General features: G+C 43.9%; 1 protein-coding gene across 1 annotated transcript; it reads right to left on the bottom strand.

Annotated features, from left to right (window-relative positions):
• Positions 1–6,403: 6,403 nt before the first annotated feature.
• Positions 6,404–16,808, bottom strand: Stc1 (stanniocalcin 1). The gene is made up of 4 exons (XM_059274357.1): positions 16,634–16,808; positions 14,482–14,624; positions 13,670–13,881; positions 6,404–7,986 (listed from the first exon to the last, which is right to left on the bottom strand). The coding sequence occupies exons 1-4, from the start codon at positions 16,749–16,751 to the stop codon at positions 7,716–7,718; spliced, it is 744 nt and encodes a 247-aa protein (XP_059130340.1). The 5' UTR covers positions 16,752–16,808; the 3' UTR covers positions 6,404–7,715.
• Between the last annotated feature and the right edge of the window lie 324 nt (positions 16,809–17,132).

Here is a 17,132-nt window from a genome sequence, read left to right on the forward strand (position 1 = left end):
CTCTCTCTACTCCTCTCAACTATGAGCTCCCCCTTCCCCAGATCTACTTCCTCTCTGTTTCCCTTCAGAAAATCAGAAAAGAGCAAGCCTCCAAAAGACAACAATTAAACATGACAAAACAAGATACAATAAGATAAGGCAAAAGCCCTCATATGAAGTTGGACAAGGCAACTCAATAGAAGGAAAACAGTTCCAAGAGATGGCAAGAGTCAGAGGCACATCTGCTCCCATAGTTAGGAGTTCCACAAAACACCAAGCTAACAGCTACAACCTATATGCAAGGGATCTGGTGCAGACTCCTGCAGGCACTGTACTTGCCCCTTTGGTCTCTGTGAACCCATATGAACACTGCTTAGTTGAGTCAGTAGGCTGTGTTCTATAGTGGAATATTTAACTATGCAAAGATGTTGCATTTGTTTAGCTTTGTAAAGATGTGTTGCATTTGTTTAACTATGTAAAGATGTATTGTTTTTTTATGTTGTGGAATATTTGTTTAACTATGTTAAGATGTATTGCATTTGTTTAATTATGTAAAAATGTATTGATGTTTTCCTTGCCTTCCTAAGGCACCTGATTGGTCTAATATAAAGCTGAATGGTCAATAGTGAGGGAAGAAGTATAGGTGGGACTTCCAGGCAAGGAGATAAAGTAGGAAGAGGAATTTAGACTCATGGAAGAAAGAAAAACAGATGCCAGCAAGACGCCAGGGGCAAGCCAGCCAGACACAGAGGAAGCAGGAAAGTAGGATATACAGAATGAAAGGTAAAAAGTTCCGAGGCAAAATGTAGATGAATAAAAGCAGGTTAAGTCAAGTTAAAAGAGCTAGTGGGACAAGCCTAAGCTAAGGCTGAGCATTCATAATTAATAATGTCTGTGTCTTGCTGTGGGACGTTCTGTATGGCAAATGTGTTGCTAATTAGTCAATAAATAAAACACTGATTGGCCATTGGCTAGGCAGGAAGTGTAGGCGGGACAAGGAGGAGAATAAAGCTGGGAAGTGGAAGGCTGAGTCAGAGAGACACTGCCAGCTGCCACGATGACAAACAGCATGTGAAGATGCCGGTAAGCCACGAGCCATGTGGCAAGGTATAGATTTATGGAAATGGATTAATTGAAGCTGTAAGAACAGTTAGCAAGAAGCCTGCCATGGCCATACAGTTTGCAACCAATATAAGTCTCTATGTTTACTTGGTCGGGTCTGAGCGGCTGTGGGACTGACAGGTGAGAGAGATTTGTCCTGACTGTGGGCCAGGCAGAAAAACTCTAGCTACGGTGTCTTTATTTGGGAACTGGTTGGTGGCCCAAAGAAAATTCCAACTACAGTGTTCTCCATCCTCTGATGACCATCGTGTCTTACTGGAGCAAAACTCATGGGTTAGTTGGTGGTGGTAGATAGGAAAATTCTTTCCATCTTTTCTCAAGAATGTTTAGTGCATGCTGGCTTTGTGTTAAGCATCAATAATACAAGGAGGATATACGTGGCTGTATTGGAGAAGGCTTCTTGGTGGGTTCCATGGCTTTGGTGAATGATAAGGAATTTGAGGGGGAAGACTGTTTATTAAAAGTGATGGTAGCATATGTGAAGATTATGTGTAAAAGTAACAAGGCAGAAATGTCCCAGTGTCTTTGAGGGAATCCTGTCAATAGCACTTGGAGGATTACACACTGAAATGAGTTTGCATTTCAAAGGGTGTACGCTTGATGTCAACATGCTTGATTTTTATCTTTGAAGCAATGTGGATCCATTAGGGTGAGGAAGGGATATGATCAAATTTGAACCAGGACAGCATCCCTGTTGTGGCTGTGTGGAGGAGGGCATTGGGATTAAGAGCTGACTGTGATTCATGGCCGTGGGTGTGACCTCACTACTCAGCACACTCTTGGATGCAGGGCAGTCAGCATCCCTTGGGGAGTGCTAGGGATGTGGCTTTCGGGCCCACTCAGACACTCTTATCATTTTATCATGATCCCCTAGACTGGCATGTACAATAATTTCAAGAAATACCAACACAGGATCCTTATGACATGTGTGTTGACTCTATAGGAAGAATGACCTGATTTTTTTCTTCTTTTTCTCTCATACCACAGACCTATAGATCATTTTATAATCTTTGGAAATTCTCTTTAGAAATGCTGATAAGAAAATTTTTGTTTAAATTAGTTTTTTAACTTGCTTTCTCCCTCTCCCTCCTCCCCTCCTCTGCATTCATGTATGTAGAGGTTGGAGGCCAACCTTACTTGGTTATCCATGGTAACCTTCCACCTTGTTTGAGTCAGGGCCTCTTTGTTGTTCACAGATATGATGTACATCAAGTTAGCTGCCCGATAAACTTTGGAGAATTCTTCTGTCTCCACCTCCCACCTTTTAGTAGGAGTTGCTGCAGTGTTCAGCTTTTATGTGGGTTCAGGGGTTCAAATTCAGGTCCTCATGAAAGAGTGGAATTATCCTCCCCTCCCCGCCAAATGTTTCAATAACAGAAGAAATTCTACCCTTTTCAGCCATGGCTCTTGAAAATGCCTTAGAGCCACGGGCTATTAAAGTGTGAATGGTCTTGGGGAGACATTCACAGGAGGCTGTGTAGTCTGCTGTGTTATTCCTTTAGCTTGGTGATGAGAGACAAGTTCATCATTGTACAATTTGCCACTTTTGAGAGTTTTCATATCTTAGAATTCAAATTCATAAAGTCTTGATCTAACAGTAATGAGTAGTGATCTACAAAAGGAAAAAGAATAAGAAAAATAATCCTCCATCCAAGAGGACATGGAAACTCATGTTGGGGTGAGAGTACACTCTAAATGGTGATGATGACGACCTGAATGTAAGTGGTGATAATTAATAATGTTTGTTGAATGCTTAATACATAGTATTTGGAGGGTATTGCCTGTACACCAGGTACTGTTTTAAGTGCTTTATATGTAACACATTTAATTCTCAGCCACTTTTGTAAGTGAGACCTATTATTTGATCCTACATTATATAGGAATAATTTTATAAATACAAAAGCTGACATAAGATGAGACCAGATTTTTGGCCCAAAGTCACAGAGACAGTGGAAGGGAGTTGTATTTAAACTCAACCATAAAAATTCCAGGTCTAAGTTCTTTACACTGCACCCTACAATACAACCTTTCTGTACAAACAAATATTGAAAGAAGGCTGAGGATGAAAAATCAAAATGGCCACTCTTTCTGTGGCCAATGAGAGTCGATGCAGCACAGTATTTTGTAGGTTCACTATTGTGTGAACCTCTGGACATGGGGGAAGTGCAGTTTAGAGTTAGAAATAATTGGGAAAATATCTTCATTTGATTTTAAACAATAAGGAGAATTTATTTATTTATTAATAATGATCTAAGATCCCCATTGAAAAAATTCCGTCACCGAAGTCCTCCTTTTCCCATGACTGAACTCAAACCCCTCTGACTAGACCCAAGCTGCCTGCCATGCTCTTGTGAATCCTTTTCAAGTTTCTGTGATGGGGTGAGCTACTCTCCTCTCCTCTACCCATAACAGCCATAGTGGACTCTCACTGAGTTACCTGTGTGTTGGACTGCTGGAAGCCGCTCACTGAACGCTCCACAGCAGCTCCACAGGATCGCCATCCCATGGAAGGAAGAAACAGATGCCGTTGGAGATTAGTGACTCATCTGACCTCATGGTCACCATTTGTGAGTGACAGAGACACCTCTTCAATCGCAAACGTCTGATCTCCTGGGAGCGGCGTTTTTTGCTCCCCTTCTTTCCTTGACCGTATTCGACCATCTGCACCTCCTCTCCTGCTGCGTTCAAAAATCTTTATTTCTGATAGCAAAGGGGCTCTATTTATGTTGGGGATATGCCTGTCACCCAGGTGCTCCCAGTCTCTGCAGAGAGGAACAGCATATACATCTGGAAGGGGGTTGGAGCATCTACCTACTGTGCCTGCATCACTGCCTTTCAGAGGTTATTGACTGATGAGCATGGATTGCCTTGTAGTTATAGACCCCTAAAGCTTCTTCCAGATTTGGAAGGAGTTTGGGTGTAGGTTTTTTTTTTTTTTTTTTTTTTAATGTATATGTGTTCACACATCTGTGTGAGCTCGAGGTTGATATTGGTTTCTTCCTTGATCACTTTCTATTTTTTGAGACACGACCTCTCATGAGCACCCTAATTCCCTGGTGCACCCTAATTCATGCTTTTTGGCTAGTGAGCTCTAAGGATCCACTTCACCAATGTTAAACTACAGGCACATACTGCCACGCCCAGCATTTTTACAGGAGTGTCTGGGAACTGAACTCAAGTTTTCACGTTTGTGTGGCAAGCCCTTTACTGTCCGAGTCATCTCCCCAGCCCCTGGTTTTCAATTTTATCATGAGGATACGGGTAGCCACTGAATAAGTGTAAAGATGTTTGGCAAATACTGATTTAAACTGCATTTATAGTCATATTGACCCATAATTAGTGACTTTAAGGAAAATGAATAGGACAGTGACTTCGTACTTAAATTTCCATTCAAGAAGTTTTAAAAAGACATACTTTTATTATTATTATTATTATTTGTACATGCATGTGTGCATGCATGTGTGCAAGTATGTGTGTGTGTGTGTGTGTGTGTGTGTGTGTGTTTGTGTTTGTGTGTACATAGCCTATGTAGAGGTTGGAGGACAACTCTGTGGAGTCTGTTCTTTCTACATTTACATGGATTCTGGGGATTGAACTCAGGTCATCAGGTTCGTGAGGCCAAAAGTACTTTATTCAGTGAGCCATGTTACTGGCCCAAGAAGTTTTTAAAGAATAACAATGAAAGACGTGGAGGGAAAAAAAAAACAAATAAAACATAACACTTTATTATTATTATCGTAGAAGGAATTCACCAAAGTCTTCAAATTATGCTATGGCATCTTTAATTATAAAAATAAGCAAATAAAATAACTTGCATCTGTCATTACCATGATATGTTTCATAACTTTTATATGCACATGGAGCTTAAAAATGTAATTTAACAATAAATAATGACATATACCAGATATGCTCACTGTTTATTCCAGTACTCAGCCAAAAACCTAAATATCATTTAAATTATAAATACATAATGCAAATATAACGGCACAAAAATGTTCTAAAGTGCAACCAAATCACAAGAGAGGAGATCATGCAAACTGGTCTAGGTTAGCCCCCGAAACACTCCGCAGCAAACAAGAAACAAAGCTTTGGAAGTTCAAGGAGGAGGTGGGGGGGGGGCAGGGCAGGGAGAAAAGGAAGCAAAAAACTAGCAACGTTGTGAGAACTGCTTCTTTCCATATGTGTAGTAGATATATGTATTGTTGACACATATACCAATATCACTGTGGGTCGAAAAGAGGCTATACCACGGCTTGAAGAGGTCACAGCAAAATAAAAAAATAAAAAATAATAAAAAAAAAAAGAGAACAGAGGAGAAAAACAGAGAAGAGAGAAAGAAAATCTACCGAACTAAAAGTAAGAGAGAATTTTACTAGGAATTCTCATAAGCTACTTGCCACTTTGGGGTTCTGGCTTAGTGGGTTTGCAAAATGCACAACACACACACTTGATTAGCTTTTCTGGTTCAGAGAAGTCAGCCTTGCCTGGGGTGGGACGTGGGGGAGACGGGTGAATCTAGCTTAGAATATGTGCTACCTGATTTCCAAGAGGCTAAGGCAGTGTCCATTTGCTTGGGACCTGGGGATGGGACAGTTCTGAGTACAAAAATGCCCTTCACAATCTGATGTCAGCACGGTTAGAGGCTGTGTGGGGACGAAGGCAGCAGTGTTGGCTGCGGCTGCGGCTGCGGCTGCGGCTGCGGCTGCGGCTGCGGCTGCGGCTACGGCTGCGGCTGCTGCACTTAATCTTGGTCCTTGAGCACTATGTTACTGGTTTTAAAGGCTTTGTGGTAAAGTTGTATTGCTTTTTATTTCCCTGGAGAGGTGCCCTCCCTCCTCCCACCAGGGTCCCTATCACTCAATTTGGTCAACTCTGGGGTGTAGCCTAGTGAGAGTCAAGCACCAATAGTTTCTACCCAAGTGACTTTGGAGCAGCCCCTCCCGCTTCCTCTCTCAGCATTGACCTTTGGTGAGCAGTGACACTCATAAGGGGCTGTTGGGTTCAAGGACAATGACCCTGAGAAACTACTGTTGTTCGTAGACAGGTTAATCATTTGGCTTTGGTGGCTGCCATCTTGTAAACATTACAGCGGAAATGATCAAACCACCAGCTCTTATGCCCTCCTTCATTCTCTCTATATTTTTTCTTTTTTTTTTTCTTTTTTCTTTTTCTTTTTTTTTTTTAAAGATCCTACAGAGATGGTCCAGCTGCCAGGACTACTTTGGCAGGCAGCGTGTTACAGGACAAAAATGTAAGAGGAGTCTATTAAGGCTGGACATCCCAGGGTTATTTACACCCCCTAAAGCCCAAGTTCCCCAGACTAAAGACCCAAAGGCTGATTGACTCATTCCTGATTGGCTTAGTGGAAGAATCTCCAACACCATCATTTACCTGAGTGCCAGGCACTGATGGAAGGTGATGAGCTAAGAACTGCCACTTCCAAGGGGATGTTAGGCCTTGTCACACTCGGTGTCCAAGCCCAAAGCGATGATCTTTTTGATTCCTGTAATTCCCAGTTGGATGTGACAGAGTTGTTTCAGGATACACCTAAGTCAAATGTAGCCTCTGGGTTGAGGTGGGCTAGGAGATGAACATTTTCCCTGGGGTCCTTCAGATAACCTGTTGGGTTTTCCTGTCTCGTATAGGCCCATCTTAAGTTCTGATGTTGAGTTAAAACTACTTCTACCCCCTTAGTTATAAAAAAGGCCACAAGGAGCATGAACGCGGATATCTGGAAGTGAGATAGTTATTTCATTCCCAGGAAAAGGAAAATAAAGCTAAGGTACAAAACTAAATCTATATGCAATAAAGTTATTATAGACTGCTTTGTTAAGCAGAGTCCTCTGGAATTTATGTACAGTACAATAGTTTTCAGCTATTTATATTCCACAGTTAGACCTTAAGATTCTCTGTTTTTAAGACAATTGTTAAAGATACTTTTAAAGCTCTGAGCAGTTACAGTACATAAAGATGTTAGCTTTTTGTTTTTCATTAGATGCAAGAAGATGCTGGCTCAAAGTCTGGCTGGAGATCCAGGCTTGAGCAATTTGGTCAATATGTCAGAAAGGAAATTAGACATTGGAGGATAGAGACCATAAGAGTCGTTAGAGATCAAGAATTCAAACATGACATTCATATTCGTCCATGGCCAGCACAGATTCATAACACGAATTCCATTGAACATATTTATGAGCATTTAAGACATGCATTTAAATAAAGTTGTTTTGTATCAGCTAACTCTACTGGGTGACCATTCTAAAGGGCTCTACATCTTCAGATTACAATGACTGGGCAGTTACATGAACGTTTTGTGTTTGAGAAGCATTGATAGGGATCTGGGAAAAGAATTCATAGAGAGAGGGGATGAAAGAGGCTACATTCTCTCAAGGAGAGGATGAATGATCACATGTATTCTGTTGTAAGAATGCTGTCGTTGCAGAATGTTGGGATATTGATTACGGAAGCCTAGTTTCATGCAATTTTCTTCAAGGGGGGGATAGAAAATAGGGCTTACTTAAAAAAAAAATCAAACCAGGCACAGTACACTCAAAGTTGGTGTGTCAACACCCCTAAAATGCTATGAGTTTGTTGAGGCTGCGAATACCTCTCCCTGGTTACGCACTCTCATGGGAGGTACGTTTGGTGTGGGAGGGAGAGTCCCCCTCACCTCGGAGGTTCCTGAGGAGGACTTTCAGCTTCTGTGGCTCATTTGTGCGCCTCCTGTTGAAGTCAGCTCTGGGGTGTGTCTGGGCACAGTGGTCCGTCTGCAGGATGTGGAAGAGGCTGGCCATGTTGGGCCCAATTTTCTCCATTAGGCTGTCTCTGATTGTGCGGACTGTGTCTTCATCACATTCCAGAAGGCTTCGGACAAGTCTGTTGTAGTATCTGCATTGGGAAAATGTGTATTAGGGAAAGCCATGTAAGGATCAGGTCCTGACATCAGTGCTCAAGCTATTCAAAGCTGAAGGTGGTTTTTATTTCCTTCTGAGCTCTGGGTTTATCATATAACACTACAAAGTCCATCTCCAGGTTTATAGTTCAAGAGATGTAGACCAAACTAAACAGTAGCAGGCTAACTGTAATGTCTGAAATTCTGGAAAACAAAGACTCTAAGGAAGAAATGGGACAACACAAAATGCTCTCATTGTGTAGGGAAGAAACTAGGATGTGTGCTCAATGTCATACAATGAATTAATGGCAGAAGTGGACTTAGTCATGTCCACTGTACTATACCTGTGATTTATACTCATGTAAAATGAGTACAATAGGTAGGTCTTAAACTCAAAGCTTGTGTTAGTACTGAATCACGGCACATGGACTAGCAGTTATTTGGAGGTCTGTTTGCAACTTGCCTTTGCCTTGGTGTGTGTGCTCAAGAGTATGTGCACATGAGTGCACATTCTAACTGAGCTTTGGTCTAAAGCCAGGCATTTTCCTGTGAAATCTTTCCTTACACCCACTCAGGCAGTCTTGAAAAGGCTGTTGACTGACTGTGACTGTTTTAAGGCTTCCTTCGAAGGCATACAGTGGCCTTCTGCAGCCAAACACTAGTTAGCAAGGGCACTTAAAGGGAAAGATTAATGCCCCTTTCAAGTTCATGCTTCTGTACATCCATGAAACCCTCTCACATTGTTCACACCTTTGTGACCTCTTCCTTTTTTGGCTTCCTCACAGGCTTTAGTTATCACCTCAAGCACCAACATTTGATAGCAGTATGACTATTCCTTTTTCCCTGGCTTGATTTTGAAAATGTCTCAAGGGCAGGGTGGATGTCCTTCTTCTTTGTATCCACACTTTGTGGCTGAATGTCATCAGGCTGTATTGTCTGCTCAATAATTCACTGTAAAATTTTTTATTTTTTCCCCTGAGGAAACAGAACTTAAATAACAGGGGTGACTCTCTTGCCTCAGAAGACTACATCAACCTTTGCTCTTCATGCATAACACTGACCTCTTAGGTCTCACTGTCTGCCCCTATGCTTATATTTATACTGAAATATTTTCTTAATATATCAACTGAACTTTAACATCAATGAAAAGAACATAAAAATATTCTTCTGTTATATAAAAAAACTCAGTTTCCTGAAGAAAAATGATCTATGGTTCTGGCAGATTTGTAAGCAAACAAGCAAAAACCCTAATGACAAAGACCTTTGTGTTTGGTATAAGTGACTGTTATGTATGCAACAATTCTCTGAATGTCCCAAACAATGCTGCCAAGTGTTATGGCTGTGAAAGGATGGAACCATCTATATTCAAAACTTCTAAACAACTCGTACAGTTCAGGTATTTTCCAAACGGATGGGGCATTTCTGACTCAATGGTTGTGTAAACCTATTAGCTCTGTGCTCATTGACTCTCCTGGTGACAGTGACCTGCTGTATTGATGTGGAGAGACCCTTTTCTAGGAGTGGTCAGGATGTCACCGGGGCCACAGGATCATCAGAGGGGGAGGATTCCTGTTTATTTTTAACTCAACACCCAGAGCACAGGAGCAAGCATCTTGCTGGAATAACTTGACCTCCTAGAGAGGTCCTTTGAAGGATGGACAGTAAACAGGGCAGATCGTGAGTGATGAAGCAAAGCGGTCACCCTTCTTTGGGCGAGAGGGTGAAGTTGGAGATGGAGAGAGAGGAACAGTGTCTGGCTTGCCCACAGTCCTGGCTACAGCCCTCCTTTCAGGGCCAATTATATCCAGCTGTGAGTGAAATTGGGCTGCTCTGGCTCAGAGGAACATTTTCCAACCCTTGGAATTACAAAGCACATGAGTCAAGCTGAGCTTACTTGGATGGAGAAATGGGGAGAAAAGTAGTTTTGGAAAAACTGAGGAAAAAAAATTGTGCCCCAACAGCGCCAGCCATCTATGCCCTCATTGATCTCTAGGCATCTACTAATTCCTGGGCTCTCCCAGGAATTAGCTCCCCTACATCTTGGAGTCTATTTTAGAGGGCAGTTAGTTCTTAGACAATACAGTTCCGTAAAGGACTTTATAACTCAGAGAAGTTAACCCTTTCACATCTAGAAAGAACTCTTTATGACACATGGGCCCCTAAATGGGCTAGAAAATGTGATTGCTCTTTAGAAACAGAATGAATGGAAAGTTCCTTCTTTGACAGAATTGGAAACTCTTGTCCGGATGGAGAAGTCTAAACCCCTTGGAGAAACTGAATTCATCTAGCTAGCCTGCAGCTTGGAGGATCCACTGGTGCCTGATTCTGAGGGCATCTATCTTTGCCTTCTCTGATGGGCTAAACAGAATACCTCCTCTTGGGTTTTCTTGGCAATGACCTCTGTCAGCCTGCCTGCTCTTCTGCTTCTCTGAAGGGGCTTTGGTAACTCAGTGGAGTAGGCTAAGATCTTGAAATAGGAAATTATACATGGCTCCATTAGGAGCTCCTCAAAGGCTGAAGCCCATGCCAGGCTGCCTGATATCAGTTCAGCTAACCCTATTGTCTCCAATGAGACTGGAATGCAGCATTCAACTCGACTGTGCAGGCCAATGAGAAGACTTTTACTACAGGTTGCTAAGCAACACAGATGCTTTAAGAGGTTGTGCCTCCAGCAAAAGTTGACTTAGCAATTGCCATGTATTTATTGAGCACCCTTTTGTACTAAGAACATATAGTTACTCTAGCTATGAGGAGGGATGTGTCTTTTTTTTTTTTTTTTTAGGAGAGAGCACACACAGAATTCCTTGCTGAACACCATGGTGCTTGTATATTTAGTTATTCATGATATTCTATTTTTGGGTTGCGGGAACTTCTTGCAGGGTTTTTCTAGCTGCTTTTTTTTTTTTTTGAAGTAGAAGTCAAAATAGCTTGGCTCAAGGCCATGTGAATTCTGGATTCTATTTGGTGACTCATAAGCTGTGAGACCTTCAGCAGGTTGCTCATCTCTCTGAACCTCTGTCCTTCAGTCAGTTAGATGGGGACAGTAGGATCTGAATAACTATCACCTTCAGCTATGGTATTTGGTTTCCAAGGATTCAATGTACATTTTCTTTCTCAGGATAACAAGCCAGTACAACTCAGCAGAAAATACCTCGTCTGCAGGGGGAGTTGAGGCAATTCTGTTCTTTAGCCTGACGGCCTTTATGGTGTGAGGCTACACACTGCACTGGGGTAGCAGATTAAGCCTTCTGGGTCTCACAGCCTGGAAGGACCTTTTACAAAGCACATATCTTTCTTCTCATTTTGCAGATTCTATCCTCAGCACCTCCCCTCCGCCACCCCTTGGTAAAGAATAAGATCAGATATTCTCCATAGCTACAGTTTCAGCCATGCTTACCCAAATACACACATTCTGCCTAGGAACGTTCTGTGTGAGAGTTTATAAATAGTCCTTTGTTTCCCTTGATCAATATTATTCTTCTGTTTCCTGTTCCCTATCCATGCCCTAGAGAGCTGGACGCTTTGCCAGTTTTCCCACTTTGAATCTATGTCTCATTGGTTCCCAAGCTTCGTGGTGCCTTGTCCACTTCATCAATTCTCACTGCTCCCCTCAAGAATGAAGGTGTGGATTGCCCATCAAGGCAGGGGGCACTCCCAACTACCTCCTCTCTTTGGATGCACCTCTGTCATGTACACATACTCCTGTTCTGCTTTTCAGTCCAGTCACAGGATTTGGATTCTCCCAGACCTAAATCTCATGCTAGACAAACCACAGGAAGGTGGAATGAACCTGTAACTACTTCCCTTTGCAGTTTGTTGCCAACTGGCAGGGACTTTGCGTGTGTCTATGTTGGGACTGAGGCTGGGAAAGCAGGATGTTTTAGGCGGGTGAGGAGCTGAAATAGAGCAAGCAGATCAAGCCCCTCCTGGAACGGAAATCGCTCCAGTCCTGAACAGCGGAGTGAAATACTTGGAAAAAGGTAAGAGCTGCATGAGAGATTCTGGTGTTTAAGAGTGTGCTACCCTTTCCCCATTGACCTTTTCTTCTGAACGTGAGCAAGAGGAGATAAGGAGACTGTGCCTGGACCATTTTCTGAAGGCGTTGCAAACAAGGCACTTTGTAAAAAGAATAATGGTCTGGCTGAGGACGCCTTTCCTAAGCTTCCTCTTGGGTAATGGGAATCGTTGGTCCAAACTCTGTGGCTTCCTTTCTACAGTGAATCTCAAGGGAAAATGCCACTTTAATTGAAATAGCCAGCTCAGTATAGCTTTGAAATTGGTCACCTGACATGTTATAGATCATGTGTCCTGGGATCTTTAACAATCTAAACTTGTACTAATGAGTCTGCTAATACTCCTTCTTTTAAAACTATATAACTACATCCTTTGTCCCCAGCCATTGTCCTACTAAGAATTCTTTATTTCTTTCCCCTAGGGCAAAGGGGTAGTCTCTAACAAATGGCCAAGTGTTAACCCTTGCCCCCTTCAACAAAAATCTTTCTAGGAGAATTTTAAAAATTGAGGTTTGTCTAGAGAGAAAAGTCATTTGAGGAAAATGGAGTTGATTTTTTTCCTGTTCTGAGAAAAATCAGTAAGAACTCTGGTAGAGTTGCAATCAAGGGCTTCGTGGTAGATTTCTATAAGATGACTTGTGGTTCTGTAGGCCACTAACCTGTAGTTAAGAACGGCTCCTATATGTCACAGAAGTTTCATGTTAGGGGCAAAGCTCAGACTTAACCATTGTTACTCTCAGAAAGGATAGGGGTATTTGGCTAGGAAATTTATCAGATTGAGTGTGTGATAACTCTTAGGGACCAGAATAACACAACTATTCCTTGTGAATGCACACAGACTTGGTGGGAGAGTCAGAGAATTATAGGATCTCTGACTTTAAGCAAAGGATTTGGCTTTAAGCATCCACAGGCTATCCTTAAATAGCTTGCATTGCTACTGATTCTATCTGTCCATGTCCTCCCAAGCTGCATCCCTTACCTCTTGCTAGACATCTTTCCAAGGTACCCATACCAGACCAGGATGCCAGGTCTCTTATGCATCAGGGGTTCATTCCAGTCTGGCAAAGACTTCAAAGTCAAAGACCCAGCAAAACCTGGAGCTCAGATGGTGTGACTCCAATGGCTTTGGGTTACCTGAGTTACAAATGTGATCTGGGTGGCTACCAGCTTTTCCTTCTAGGGAATCTTGGGCTAGAGGGTTGGGGTGACATAAGGCTTTGAAGAGAACATGGGAATGGTTCCCTGAAGCCATTTCACTTTTCATAGCGAAAACTCTAAGTTCTGGGGAAATGAGATGACTTGTTCTGGATTAGCCACGGAAATATTTGGCTTTGGGACTGATTTGAAAGATACACAGATTTAATAAAAGTCTGCATTCTGACATTTGACCTGGGAGGGGGATTATCATGGCCTATTGTTCTGTTGAACTGTCATGGTTTCAGCCAAACCTGATATCTCAGAAAGACGTTTTCCAGAAGCTTCATTGTTTGCTTCAGGCTTATGGTAAGAATTGGACAGAGTTGCATCCACCCAGGGTTCCTGCAAACCAACTTTCTGCTAGCTGTGTGGGAAGATTTTAACACTGGAGGGAAAAATTTCTTCTCTGGCTTGGCTGGCCAGTCCCCCTCCATGTCCCTGATCGTGAAGAAGAGGCCCCCCTGGGTACCTGTTGGAGAAGTGATTGGGCAGCTGTATGACTTCAGTGATGGCTTCCGGGTTGCGCTTGGCGATGCTGCAGACATTCAGCTTGCTGTAACACTCCTCCTGCACCTCCGCGATCATCCTCTGGAAGGTAGAACACCTCCGAATGGCAAGGAAAACCTTGGAGGTGATCCCATTGGCGATGCATTTTAAGCTCTCTTTGACAAATGCTTTTCCCTGTCAGGGACAAGAAGATAAGGATTAGTGTGCCCTGTTAGAAGAGGTCTGGGTCTATGCAGGGACCTTCAAGGAGACTTGCTTCAATAGCGAGGCCAAGAGCTAAAAAAGAAAAAGCCCTTCTCCCTAGGATTTTCTTGAACACACATCTCCAAAGAAAGGAAATGTGATGGGAGGAAGCCATCATCAACTGTTCTGAGGTGTAAAGATGGTCCTAATCAGTTTTATGTTCTTGGTAACCCAGAATTTCAGACAGCATGCTAGGGCATTCAGAGAAGACCATTTTTATTTCCTCTCAAAGCAGAAATGCTTTTCTGCTAGTCATCTCTCCTGTTCTAAGCCAGCCTCTATCAACTCCTTACTCCTGGTCTAAATTGCCCCCCCCACCCCCGCCCCGTGCACGTGTGTGTGTGTGTGTGTGTGTGTGTGTGTGTGTGTCTGTCTGTCTGTCTGTCTGTCTCTCTATACCCTGGGATGGGCCTTTTGAGTAGGAGGCTGGGAAGCATGCTTGTCTCCCTACAAGGTAGGCTCCTAAGAACAGTACCGAGCACCCCGTCAAATGACAAGCAGCCAGTGGAGCAGAGGTCAAGGTCGCGTTACCTGAGTGTCAAATTTAGCAGCACTGTACAAGAAGGATTTACAAATGTCGTACATCCCGTCTGTGTCACATGTGGAGTTTTCCAGGCATGCAAAAGCCCCACAGCCAACCTGCAGGGCGCTGTTGAGGCAGCGAACCACTTCAGCTGAAAGAGACAAGCAGAAGCAGTCTGGGTCAAGCCAAAGGGCTCTGGATAAGGTAGGAGTAGAGGCCAATACCCAAGGCACGGGATCTGAACTTATCCTCGAACTTTGACCTTGGGTTCCATTAAATAGAACAATTTGAAGAAAAGTGTGTGTGGGTGGGTGGTGGTGAGAAAGGGGATGGGCAGGCTCTTTTTGCTTCTAAGAGTCAGAGAAGAGAAGATGACTTTGACGTCCCCCTCAGGTACATGCTTTCTGGGTCTCACCCTTCCGTGCATTTTGGTGGCTAGAGAAGTAAGGTTAGAGACCTTGTAATGCACAGTGCCTTCTGGCGGTGACAGGAATCAAAGACTGTCACTTGGAACTTGAAAGCATGGGTAGGCTGAAAGCAGTGACTGAAGGTCAGACTCACGAAGGGGTCAGGGGAGGACCAGAGAATCCAGCTGCCTTTTGAAAAATGCAGTCTGGAGTAAAAAGCATGGGTATTTTAGTCCAAACGGCAGAGAATAATTTGCTGAGTCCACTCGGAAGGAGACCCTTCTCAAAGAGGGATTTTAACCCATGATGGCATTGGTAGAAAGGAGTCTGAGCCCTTTGTACCCACCCTAGCTCCGCAACCACAGCCCGGTGCTTAGAGGTATGAATAAGCTCTCATATTAAAAAGGCTTCTTTTCAAAAAAGAGAAACACAGGTGTGGAGTGACAAGCCCAAGGAGCCCCTTGTGCAAGGCTGGAAGAAAACCGCAAAGAACTTGCACCAGGCTTTCTGCATTCTGGATAAGATCTGCCATAAAAGTAATTTCTCTCCCACAGAAGGAGGGGTGTTCTGGCAGGCAGCTCGCCAAGCAATGATCTGTAGCCTTCATACCGTAGGATCCTCCTCCCGGATCAAAAGCGTGGTTTGGTTAGGCTAGGCTTCCCCGCCCCCCTCCCACCACCCGCAGCCTCTGGGATGTTACAAGTCATTTCCCTAATTATATATTTCCACGGGCTCAAATTATAACTTTGCTTTAAGCAGTTTTAATATGCATTAGGGCTGCTATTGTTTTAGGGCAAGCTTGAATTGTGAATCACGGCATCGCTATAGCAACTAAGTACAAAAGGAAGCGAGGCAAGAGGCCTCCTCTCGGCAGGGACCTGCAGCTCTTCCAAGGGAGAGCATCTGCCCCATTTTGACACCTGCGGTCCCATCTCTGCTGACAGTTGGGGAGAGGAATGAGCGGGGAGCCAAAAGTCAAGGGGCACAGTGCTCCTAATGCCTCTGCCTCCAGAGGCCAGGATCATATACAGTTAACTGGTACTGGAGTCAGGCTGAAAGTAAGACCTTCCCCTTGGAGAAAGAACTGCTTCGGTTCACAAATGCACTTCCTTCTAGGGGCCATGGGCTGCCTGGGCGATTGAATGGAGCCGGTTAGAGCAAGGAAGGAGACCGGCAACCCTGTAGGGAATGGGTGTGTGGGTCCCTCCCCGCAACCCCCCTTCTTTTTGAATCCGCCCTGGATTTTTTTTTTTTTTTTTTTCAGACTTGAGGACTATGGTTCCACAAATCAGTGTGGAGAGGGGGCTTGCCTGTGCGCTCTCTGAAGAGGTACAGAAGTCAAGTTACAAGGTCTTAAAGGAGCAGAGAGAGGGATCGCAGCAGGTAAGCCGTGCATCACCTTAAGACCGGCTCGTGGAGTATGGAGAGCTGTGAGGCATGCCAACATTCAAGCCTTTCCCCGCCCCCTCCCCCTAACAAGAGGGTACGTGCCAGATTTCAGGCAATCAGGCTAGGCTTATGCAATGAAATACCCTCAGCAGAGCGCCCAGCTTCTTCGTTAGTTGCATGCAATTTATTAAACAAAGGAACTCCACTTCCTAAGGCTATTGGATTACACTGGCAGTTCATTACCACCAGGCATGAAGCACATTTATTACCGAGATCAGCCGTCACAGACACACATGCAAAAGTGAGAGAGGCAAATGAGGACAGCTCTTTGGGGGAGAAACCAGTCCTGGGTTTGCTGGCTTACCTGAATTTTGAGCCGCCACCCGGGATTTTCTGGGGCTCACAGAGTCATTCTGTTCCGCCTCGTGCGTGGCAGCAGCACTGATGACCAGCACCAGAATCACTGCTGAGTTTTGGAGCATTCTCTGAGAAGTTTCCGCTAAGTTGTTGGCTTTTTTTTTTCCTCCCCCCCTTTCCTCTTTCCCTCTCCCGGCTTGAGTTAAGATGTGGATCTGGATATACTGAAAGCTTAGGTGAGGATTTGAGGAAGAATTTTTGTGTGTGTGGCTGGCTGGCTGGCTGGCTGGTTGGCTGCTGCTGCTGCTGCTGCTGCTGCTGCTGTTGCTGCTGCTTCTTCTTACACCTCTGGCTTTTGCAAACTGGGGGCCCAAGAGCTGCACCCAGGGATTTTATAGCCGTCTTATCGGTCCTCAGGATCAGAGACCAATCAGATCCTTCAACTGGTCCGTTTAGCCAATAGGCGGGCACGCTTATTCAGCTGGAGCTTTTTGACTTCTTAGAAA

The sequence above is a fragment of the Peromyscus eremicus genome, chromosome 9 (assembly GCF_949786415.1).
Source record: "Peromyscus eremicus chromosome 9, PerEre_H2_v1, whole genome shotgun sequence".
NCBI classification, from domain to species: Eukaryota; Metazoa; Chordata; class Mammalia; order Rodentia; family Cricetidae; genus Peromyscus; species Peromyscus eremicus.